General features: G+C 39.1%; 1 protein-coding gene across 1 annotated transcript in view; it reads left to right on the top strand.

Annotated features, from left to right (window-relative positions):
- LOC306861428 (staphylococcal nuclease domain-containing protein 1-like) overlaps positions 1–12,134 on the top strand; it is a 195,763-nt gene that overhangs the window by 129,613 nt on the left and 54,016 nt on the right. The window contains exon 17 of the mRNA XM_079403676.1: positions 3,285–3,473. Within this exon, the coding sequence (XP_079259802.1) occupies positions 3,285–3,473 (189 nt within the window). The remainder of the gene's footprint in view (positions 1–3,284; positions 3,474–12,134) is intronic.

A 12,134-nucleotide genomic window follows, 5' to 3' on the forward strand; every position in this document is an offset into this window, starting at 1 on the left:
GCCCGTGTTTCCTGGATTAACCCTTTGCCTTGCCGTTCGGACTCTGTTTGCACCTCGCTTGGACTATTGCTCGTGTACCTGGATTATCTCTCTGCCTTTCCCTGTTGGATATTGTTCGCCGATCGTAGACCCATGCTTGCCCTAGGATTACTCTTTGTCTTGCCTGTGTTGTACCTGTTTGCCATTGAATGAACCTTGCTTGTTTTGTGACCACGTCCCTGAATAAAAGCTTGCAAATGGATCCGCATGTCTCACGTCTATTTCTCCCGTAACAATTTAGGCTTTGTTTTCCCTCCTATTTATATTTTTGTGAAACAGGAAGCCATGGCTGAAATAATTTCATGATCATAATCACCCTTGAGTGCTCAAAATTGTGAATATACTTCAGAGATATTTTACTCATAAGAATTTCTAGGGGTGCCAATAATTGTGTCCAACGTGTATTTGAGAAACATTTATTTCATAATGATATTTACCCCCATTTTAAATTCTTATTATCCGATGAAAGGTTTGATTTGTTTTTTTAATAAAAGATCAAAAGGATTCAAATGCAGATTATTTTTCACAGCCGCCTTTGATCATATTTACCAAGGGTGCCAATATTTTTGGCCATGACTGTGTGTCAAAATACCTGTCTTTGCAACTATCCTCGTAAACACTGTAATTTAGGTCTTAAGTGAAAGCAAAAAGCTGAGGAAGAAAACGCGTGTAACAATATTGGATCTGGGGAGCTTTTAAAGTGACAGCAATCTAATAATCTTGCTGTCTGTCATTCATGTTAATCAAACAACAGAAGAAAGTAAATCTCTTACTGCTCTTGACTAAATCACTTTTGTAACTAATAAGAATAAATATATATATATATATATTTAATTTACACAGTGAAGAATATGCAGTGTTTTATACATTTGTTTACTTTATAAAATGTACATAGCATTTCTTATTTATAAATATATCGTGATAAATATATTTTTACCGTGAAATAAAATTACTCGTATCGTGAAATAAGATTTTGGTAATATCAGCCACCCCTAATTGTTATCTATTATTATAACAAGTGTTTGACATGTTTAGTTATTGAAAAATGCTTGCATGCCCTGAATTTATCAATGACTTTGTGAAATCTTGTTTTACGTTGTAAAAAATACACCATAAGTATCAATGCTTGGGTCTCTGAGCATTGTCAGATAGAAAGTCTAATAATGCGTCATGTAATGTGTTGAGTGGCAAGGGGATGCATTAGATGCTGGCGGACAGGTGAACAGATGCACTAAAGACAGTTGTAGACTATCCTGCAGCGTCTGCTGCCAAATCATGTCGAAAACCCTCTTGTCTGACATTGAGGAAGACACCACTCCCATCTAAAGACTTGATTATATAACGCCAGGAGGCTAGCAGTGTGCCGTTCAGTCTGTGATCTGTATCCAAGACACTCACCTTCGGTGCAAAACCGTATATAAAATATAGTGTGTGAAATGGGAGGGAAAGCATCTACATTATGGACATGCTGTCAAAAGCACCTACTGTTAAATACCAGTGACATTTAAACATCCACTTAGCATGTTATCAACCTCGCAAACAAGCTAAAACCATCCTGAGCAACACCCTGGCAGCCTCCCACAACAAAGTAGCGGCATTTAATTAAATAAAATTCTGTTTAACATCATCAGATCATTACTAATGAAAACCTGTTTAGTAGACTGGTTCACTTTGATTAACTCTTTTGAATAAAGCTGGTTGTGCTAGACCTAATACATTTAGCCCTCTGGCTAAAACCAACCCAGATTACCGGAACATTCTGAGCGTGAACCCGGCCGGAGCCATTACGTTTTGCATGTAGAGCATTAGTTTGCCGCCAAGCAGGGCCGGAGTGGGAGTGTAGATGTTTGTCCCCATAATGTGAGGTTGGTTGTCATTCTTGTGTTTAATCAAAGTGCCGATTATGCCCTCATTAAAAAGCTTTTACTCTCCCTGCGTATGCAGCCTCTGCCTCCAAAGTAATTCCCAGCACATTTCCCAGGGGGCTTCCTGGCTGAACAACTGCACTCTTAATCGTTTGACTCTTGCAGTGTCTTTTCACAACACCTGCCTGTTTCTCACAAACCCATTTCACTTGCACAGTGTGGATGTTGCTTTGCCGATGGATCGTAATAGTTGAGACGGATAATTTGATGGAGCAAGTTCTAAGTGGTGCTTGATAAGGCAGCCTGTAACTTTTAGTATTCAAGTTTGGTGCATCAAGTCGCCCAAACCGTTTGTGCTACAGACATGAAGGATACTTCAATTTGTGATGCTTGATGAGATGTATGCGACTGGATCGGACGACAAAATGGTGAAAAAATCCCATAGGCTTACTCTGAAGAATCTGAGCCATATCTAGGGATCAGGATATAACAGAGACATAGCAACTTACTCCTAGCAATGCTTAGAAACCACTTAAAAGACCATAGCAATGGCATTTTGAATATCTTATGACTATCTTGAATATCTGAATATCTTAGCAACTGCATTGCAACTCCTTGGCAGCCACTCACAAGACCCTAGCATCATTTCTTTAGAAAATGTAAAAATCTAGTTTAAGCATTTGAGTTCCCTATAATCATCATAATTAAGACATTGTCATTAGGTTGCTTTGATTAGAGCTTCTAAATTTCTGTTCCACAAAGACTTCTCTAAAACCTTGATGCGTCATACAGTGTGTAATTTTCCTTCACTGTTTTGGGTGTCAAGAAGCAGTTAGATAATTCATACTTGCATATTTTCCATTAGTAATTGGTTAATGTTTAAAGTGACTCACTGTTTTCCCCCCTTCTTTTCTTTCTCTCTGTCATCCTGTCTGTCTTTGAAATGCACTCTTTTTGTCCTTGCCTGCTGTCTTTGATCACTGGCCAATAAACAGCCTCAGTGCTCTGAGACAAATGTAATATATTAGTGGTGCGTGTTCCCTGGTGTCACTGCTTTAATTGAGAATGTCAGGCTAAAGTTAGCGCCAGGCTGAATCTCGACCTCACGTTTAATTGTGCGAGAAAGACGTGCCTAGCAGTGATGTCCGTGACAGGAAGTGTGCGTGAGTGTATGAGATGAGTGGGGGTATGCTGAAGGCCCCCTGAGTTGCCTTAAGAACGAGCCGTCTGGACGATCAATAGATAGACAGATCACTGGAGGAGACTGAGCTATTTAAGACAAAGTCTCTTTATCTGCCTTCACAGTAATGGAATTTTAGCTAGTCCCAGATACAGTGCATTAACTCACTCTTTTTCCTCGTCTCTCTCTCTTTCTCCTAGGTGGAAGTGGAGGTGGAGAGCATGGATAAAGCAGGAAACTTTATTGGCTGGCTTCACATCGAGGGTGTGAATTTGTCCGTCGCTCTGGTGGAGAACGCCCTGTCGAAGGTCCACTTCACTGCAGAGAGAAGCTCCTACTACAAGACTCTGCTGTCTGCGGAGGAAACCGCCAGACAGAGGAAAGAGAAGGTGAGTTTGGTGGAAATCCAGCATGCTTCATGCAGACTCAGGCTCTGTTCCAAAACCACCTAGGCAGCCTTTTAAAGCATCATTGGCACTCTGCTGGCACAAAACATGGGCTAACACAGTAGGCAGCAGCGTTATCTTTTAAGATACCTTCTTTTGTCCAAAATCTAAGGCAGCACCAAAACCCTTTTATGCTAATCCAGTTCACACAGCTGCCATTTTGGCAACACTCCAGTCAGATATTTTATTCATTAGATATTGAATGATGTTGATAATGTTCAATCTAATTAAAAATAGACTATTTTACCCAATCTTTGTTTCTGTGTGGTGGTAGTTGTTTTTTTATGCGCTTTTAACATCAGATCATGTTGGAATCAATTGTAGAATATGTGTGTCGCACACCAGGTTCTTGCCCTTGTAGAATGTTCCAAATCAGTCCCTTACAAGTTTCCAGTTCACTCAGGATGCTGTCTTTCAAGGGTATCTTGTATAAACAGTAGAAAGCTGGGCCGCCCACTAGGTTTTGGAACAGAGATTGTCTTCTCTGTCACGATCAGAAATTCATATGTATCCTGCCTGCATCTGACAAGCAAAGAGATTCATTACTTATTATTCCAGATATCTTCCAGCCCCACTCTGGTAATAAATAGTATCTCTTTTCTGCCCAGCATGCTTTGAGCTCCTGGTGCTGAGGCCAGAGCCTGTCATCCAGTGTATAGAGAATACACAAATCTGTTGTCATGTTGCATTAGTTCAGACAGAACAAATGGGCACCGGACCTCCAACAACAGTAGGAGCTGGACAAAAGGCACAGAAATGAGTGTGTAGCTGAGGGGGTGCCACAGGGCTATGTCTTTGGCACTATCAGTTTTGTACTCTTCTCCTCACTAATCTGTGATTGATGAAACCCTCTTCGTTCCTGATCTCAATCTCTCTTCATTTTCATTATGGCCGAAACAGCCCACAGAAAGCAACGGCCCTGGTGGACAAACAACACTCCCGCCAGCTGTTTCTTCTGTCCTCTATCCCTCATTTGGCGAGAGAGAACGGCCCCGTGCTGATAGCAATATGATCTACTGCCCAAGGCGGCGAAGAGCGTGTTTCTGTCTTCCTTGTCAAATCCATCATTTTTGTTCATCTCTCTCTCTCTCATCTCAATCTGTCGCCTCTACAAAATATCGCACAAAGTTCCAAAACATATAGCCGCATCTTTCTTTCAAAGGCAGTGTTATCAGCTTCCAGCTCCTGTGAAAATAGTGACCAATCTGAAATGTGCATCCATAGATCTTCCCTTCTGATTGAACTTATGCCTGGCTTAAAGTCAATCTTGCTTGTTTACACTCCCTTAGATATGCGCACAGACACTCGCATATGCACACTCACTTGCACACCTCTCTCCCTCAGTGTCACCTCGCTGTAAACAAAGCATGGCATGTTTTGCACTGACACCTTGAGGAAAGCGCAGTTTGACCCTTATTTCCTGTGCTGTCGCTTTCCCAGTGGGTTGGATTAACTCACTGATTCGCTGGCAGTGAATCAAAGACGGCAAGTTTGGTTTAGTGTGCCCCAGTCTCCTGCTCTCTGGCCCTGCGGCTGTCTGGAGGGGGCCACCAGCACAAGGCCACCCTGATGTGAATGTGTTAGAGGAGAGAAAACACAGTCGCCACCCATGAACCGGACAGCTGCATTGTTCTCAAAGATTGTAGATGCTTGTTGTCGGGTCTGTCCCAATCCATGCTTGAATTTCCCAGGCCACTTTGGATAATGGAAGTAATTAACCCTTCAGAACAAGTGGAAGACGAAAAAGAAAGCTGAGGTCAGCATTTCCTTTAAAATATGACAGATCAGAGCAATCTTTTATTTACTAATTTAACATGAAATCGTCAAATTGCTACTCTATCAATCGCATACAACGAAAATACAGAATAATTAGAAAAATCATTTACGCACAATAAATAACAGCGTCATATCTATTCACATTTTCCCCGAACGTTCTCGTGACCCGGTAGGAATTCTTCCACGACCCGGTGGTTGGGGACCTCTGCATTAGTTTATAATAGTGGCCCAGTCGCTATAAAACTGAGTTAAAGAACCAAAGGAGACCAGGTGATTTTAATGAAGAGGAGCATTGCAGGATTTTGCCTGCTGTGCTTAAGGTTCAATTTTAAGAATTTAGAGTTTTCATATTATCAGCAAAGGTTAATTTTAGGATTATATTATAATTTGTATTTTTTTTTTCTTCATTTTTTCCTTTTTTTATTCTTATGCAAGTTTTCAACATTTTCAAGACTAAAATCAGCAAGCTTTTATTTTGATTTTATTTTTGGCGGGTTGCCAGCAAGTAAGTATATGCATTCTCATTATCGATTAATCGGGTCTGCCCACAGTGCACGTCCAACTTCAGCTGGTTAGTCAAATTACGGCACTGAATAATGCATTTCTATGGACAAAATGCATCTAAAAATAGTGGAGGAAACAGAATGAGATTCTGCCGGAGAAGCACGTGATCCAAGCTGCCCAAAACATGATAATTCTTTATTTTAAGCTTTAAGTTAATGCATAAGAGTAATGGCTTGCCCTGTCAGGCGCTTTGACAGATGCGTGTGCGTCCTCAGCGCAAAAACGTTCAGTTTACGGTCATATCCTTATCTATAAATGCCACAAATTCACGCGAGCATTTCCATTTTTGCATAAAGGTCCGTCCTGACAGTCTGTGTTAAGTTTAAAATACCGAATGAGCGCCGGCGCGGCGGGCGCGCGCACGCACGTCAGACGGACAGAACACAGTAGAGAGGGAGACAATTAATAGGCTTTTCAGCGCAAACATATCCATTGTGCTGAATTATCTGTTGTTGAAAGTTAATTTAAGGTTTAAAATAAATTAAAATATTTTATGAGAGTAGGAACTTTAAAGGGATAACAGCGTGTAATTGTCTGTCTGAATATAAACATGAGACGCTCCATAACGGCCTTTTACAGGATAAAGAAATGACGAGGTGACTGTGATCAAAGTAGTTCCTGCAGAACATTACTCTTACCTGTTGGTTAACACTGAGTTTGTGTTTTTATTCGTCTTTATTATTATCTTTATTATTTTAATTTTTAATAGAGGTTTAAACTATATTCAATTTTTACAATGCTTAACAAATTTATGTAAGTTTTTTAACAATGTGTTTATGTAAGGTTTGTGCCACTGCTGCTCTAAAGTAACAGTATTGGTGATAACCAAAATCATTTTTCGGCTTTCTGTACTGGTTAGTACTCCAATATGTGTAAGCTCTTTAGTAACAGTAGTAGGCTATTTTTAATGCTATAATATCATTATTGCTGTTATCTATGAAAGAAAACCAGAGCACTTTTTTTTTTTTGTATTTTTTATTTGAGTATTTTTTTTTTCGCGATACCCAATTGCAGTCAAAAAGTACATAAACAATACCAGCAAGAATGCAAGCTGTTATGAGGAAATTTTTTATTATTATGTCCAATAAATGACAATAACATTTTTAAATTTAAACAAATTTTTGACAAATTTCTAAAATGTTTTCTCTTTATTATGATAAGTGGTCTAATAAATTAAGCACTGTATGTTTTCATAGCTTTCAGTTGTCACGTTTGTTTGAAGGACATTGGGCAGAATGTGGAATAGTGTTTTTTTTGGTCAATATTTTTTTAATCGATTAATCGAAAGAATAATCGGCCAACTAATCGATTATCAAAATAATCGTTAGTTGCAGCCCTACTCATGTGCAGAAACTGGTCACATGAACACCTGCACACTTTTTTTAATGCAGTTTCCCTGTAGATTGAGGCAATCCATTTAGAAGTTCCTCTCAATATCATGTGCCGTCAGCGCAAACACTTTTCTGAAATGTAAACAGTTGCTGCATGGAGATGTTAGAACACTTCTGGTTGCTGAGCAACAGAGTTATGGCTGCTGATTAGAGAGCGGTTTATGACCCAGTGTGCACCGAGCCAACCCACATTCTCGCATCTCGCAACACAGGCTATTAAAAGAGCCGTCTTGTAATTACAACATACTAATTATGAGGAGGAAAATCTGAAGAGAAGTCAGCTTTCTGTTGTGAAACAAGGCCTTCTGTCATCTCATATCTAAGCTTGGACTACTTCAACAAGGCTCTGGTGGATCGCCCCATGATTCTGGAAAACTGGGACAAACCAACCACTGATTACTATCCTCCCTATCATCCTCATCATTGTTCAGAACATCACTGAACTTGTCTGCCTTTTCCCCTCGCCGCTCCCACGGTCACTCGTTTGTCTTCTTGTTCCTGCCTTTTCTGGTATTATTGGGGCATAATTCCGTCACCAGGGGGTTGATTTCAGCTCTAATAGCCTCCCCAGGCTCTCGTGTGCTTTACAACACTCGTGACAGGGTTCCACAGGGATTGAGAAGGGCAGCCGTCTGCTTGTGACATTTAAGCTTGATAAATTTGTATGGTGGGTGAATGCAGCCCAACGTCACGTCGTCTACATCTGCCTGGGCCGAGGAGGTCGATTTAAACCTGGAGAAAGGATGAGAACATACAAGTCCTTTATTTACTGTTAAAGGGATAGTTCACCCAAAAATGACAATTCTGTCATTAATTACTCACCCTCATGTCGTTCCAAACCCGTAAGACCTACGTTCATCTTCAGAACACTATTAACCCCCTGGGGTCTGAGGGTGTTTTGTGGGCTTGGATAAGTTTCAACATGCCCTGACATTTGTGCTTTTTTCAGTTGCTTGTAAAAATATAAATGGCTAAAGTCTAATAACACTGTAAGCAGCACAAACAGGGCTACACTAATATGTTAGCAGCATTTATGTACATGATTGTGTTTTTGAGAAAGCAACGTTTATGGGTGATTAGTGAAAAACTAAAATTGTGAAGTCACTGAAATAAGGCCATAAAACACATACAGAACATTTGTTTACAAGACTTTTGAGAACTGGATCTTGTAGCCTAGAGTTTTTGCTTCAAAATAATGTGAAATAATGACATGTTTTGTGATCAAAAGCCTATATGCGAGGGAGTGGCAATGTCTGTGCTAACCTAAAAATGCTAACCTGACAAATCCCAGCCCACTTAATGTCTGCAATGGTTTCTGAAAGAATATTTGTTACTTTAGATTTAATTTGGCTGAATCCCTCCTGTTGTGAAGGAATCTTGTTCAAGGACCTCATCAGTGGACAGCTACACTCAATTTCAGAGGAACGTCTTTTGAGTACCAGTTTGCTAGCGAGAAGCAGAACCACGGTGCAATTTTCTTTGAGACACTTGAGTGCCACAGACAATCAAAATATACAAATGAAACCCAAAGGTGCCTAGAAATATTTAAGAAGTTTCAGTTGGGGTTTTTTATTGATGTTAGTGAGAAATCCATTGTGCTTTAGTGCAAGCTTCTGTGAGTTGGCACTTTTTTTTACCTCTGGATAATCTGGAGCGAGCCAAGGATGAATGAAGGCAGTGGGAGGCTCAGGTCAGTCTAATGGAACCCGAGTTTTCAGACTTGCGTTACTGCATTAATATTTAACATGGAGATGAAGGTGCAGTGCTCACTGTCATTCTTTGAGTTATATTTTGTTCATGTTGAACAATGCATTTTAATTAAAGGCCCTCTTTTAATTTCCTCTAGAAGTGATTTCGTCCTGAAAACTGACTTGCCTGAACACACGAATATATCATAATTTCTCTGTTATTAACAATAGTGGCCTAAATGAAGTTTTAACGCTTTTCATATCATGCTCTCTTTTTTCAGCTCCGGAATCAGTGAAGCAGTGGCTGTTTCCATGGCAATATTATAAAGCGCGACAAGATAATTACATACATGCCACAGATGAGGTTATCTGAGTGCTTGAAAGTAAATGCTATTCTGGAGTTTCCAGGTGTTGGGTGCGCAGTTTTGAATCTGATTGAGTTTTCCCTGATTTTATTCAGTCAGTTATCTTAAAGTACTTTATCAGAGGTGATTTCCTCTCTTTGTGGGTATGCGTGTGTGTAAAAGTTTTGTTGTTGTTTTTTTCCTTTAATAAATAACATGCACTGATAAATCATTCACAATAAGACTAGGACACATGTATCAATCAAGTAAATAGGGTCTTGACTTAAGGCAGGTTATATAGAGTGACATCTCTCCTTCTCTTTCTCTCTCTCTTCCGTCATGCCTGTGCTTGAGTTGCTGTAAATTGCATTAAGTGCTGTGTAGAAATGGCACTAAAAGGGAAGTGTGTGATTATATATGTATTTCCATTCTGTTCCTCATTCCTCTCACCACTGTCATCGTTGCCTTCTAATTTAACAAATGGAGGGCAGGCTGTGTCAGACAGGAACAACCAGAGCACTGTGGTGAATCACAGTAAGAGTTATCCAATTAGACACAGCAACTCTCCCCGGAGGCTTGCGCTAAGGCCTGCTCCGCCACAACAGGGACTTGGCCGGCTAAAGAGAGACAACAAACATGACAGGACTGATGTCTCTGATGTAAAACACTGGCTGTAAACACATCGGCATGCGTGCACAGACTCCTGAACCAATCAAATTTGAGAGAGTTTGTCTCAAATATTTATGCGAGTTTCAGGCTGCACATTAATTATGGAGTTAGTTAACAGTGCCTGTTTTATTGTTATTGAATTTTTTTTTTGTTTGTTTTAGTGGCAGTTGTCTCAAGATTCAGTCGAGATATATATAATGTGTATGTGTGTATATGCAAATATGCAAAATTTATATTCACATACAGTGTTTTTGTTTGTTTCTGCTTTTGACACTAATCATTAGAATACATTGAAAACATATCAAAACTGATATTAATATTAAAATCTTTTAATTGTATTTATATATAGATAGACCAAATTTTTATATTTTGTTACTATTGTAAAGGGTTCATCGCAACCTGATTTTTGGCTTCCTTGGCCAATAATTACACTAAAGCACAATTTTAGATTTTTTTTTCTGTCTTTGTCACAAAGCAGAAGTGTTATGTTCACAGCAGTCAAAAATATTGTATCTCATTTATTAATTCCGCAGTTAATTCCCTGGCGTGAGCGTTATCATATCGTAATTTAATGTACATCTTAAGAATTCATTGCATTAAGTCTTGCTGCTCTCTTTCATCGAGGTTTCCTATGTGGCAAAGTTTACTCAAGTGCTCTCCATGCCAAATCAGAACAAAACGCCTTGCAGCATGAATCCTGAACAAACAAGAAAAAGCTCTTTGCGCTCTCATGGTGTCTCTGTGGTTCCTTTTCCTCATCTTGAATTCATGAACGATTGCGGTCTTCCCTGCTACATAGGAATGAGTGAGCCTCCCCTGGCAAAAGCAGTGATTATGAGCAGCGCGAAGAGTTCGTTCAGGTCACATCTGCGCTACAGATGAGCGTAATCCATCCACAAACCTCTATCTGTATTCGCTCTCTTTCTGAACCTCCCCCGTGCTTAACATGGATGTTTTTGCATGGAGTATTTTCTTTTTTTTTTTTTTTTAACCCACGCACAGAAGTTTTGTTGTGCTAAAAACTTTGGCAGAGCTGTGGACTGTGTTCCTGCAAATTTGCTAATAAAGATCTCTGCAATGGTTTCCATTGCAAAACAAAAGTTTAATTTAGTATTTACGCACCCAAGTGTTCTTGGCTGGTAGGAAAGCAAATTGGGTCTTTCTGTGTCAACAAACCCTACAAAAAAGAAGTAATTAATTCTGCTCGCACTTCTAGTAAGGAAGCTAATTAACGTTGTGGTGACACTTAGCTATGGCTTCATACATATTAGCAATAACACTATCCTTGCCAGCCCATATGTCTTTGTTTTTGCTCAAATATTTGTTCCAGACTGATTGTGATATAGAGTTGAGTTCTTTTTTTCTATCAATACTCTCCTTGTCTGACCCGTGTATGTGCAAGAATGATGACACACAAGTCCCAACCAGCCCCTGCGCCAACATTGCCAGTGTTTCGCCTGAATAGTAGTAATAAAAAAATAAATACAAATAAAATCTGAAGTTTGTCGTGGCTTAGCAAAAGAAATTGTAGGCTATTCTGGTTCGTTTTTTCAAAGAGTACATGAGGTACTTTTGATCATGCAGTCATATTGTGAAAAGATGATTGACACTTGTACAGAAAAGCTACAATATGGTTAAAATTGATAACTTTTTTTCATGTAGTAGGTTTCATGGACTACATGTCCTTTTACAGCATTTGGTAATCTAGATTCATTCTAATTTCACTTGTAGTAATACATTTTTGACATTTCAAGTTGTATAAATCAACATTTAATGTATTATGAATGAACATGGATGGACAATCAACAATAGTGTATTTGTAAGTTAATATTACTAAATGCTGTAATAAAAAAAGAATGGTAATACTTTAGGGATCAGTTCTTGCTATTAACTAGCTGCTTATTGGCATGCATATTATTAGCATACTTATAAAACACATTTTAATGCCTTATTCTACATGACCATATTTTAGATCTTTTAATGTCAATACATAAACTTAACTACCTTACTAACTATTAATAAGCAGCAAATTAGGAGTTTGAGGCAACAGTCATAGTTAATAGTTAGCGAGAATTGGTCACAAAAATAAAGTGCGACCAAAGGAGTTTACTGTTGGTCCATGATGACTAATGAATTAAAATAAGGCAGTGGCTATTTGCACTGAGTGCAAAT

Source organism: Barbus barbus (assembly GCF_936440315.1).
Source record: "Barbus barbus genome assembly, chromosome: 42".
Classification (NCBI taxonomy): domain Eukaryota; kingdom Metazoa; phylum Chordata; class Actinopteri; order Cypriniformes; family Cyprinidae; genus Barbus; species Barbus barbus.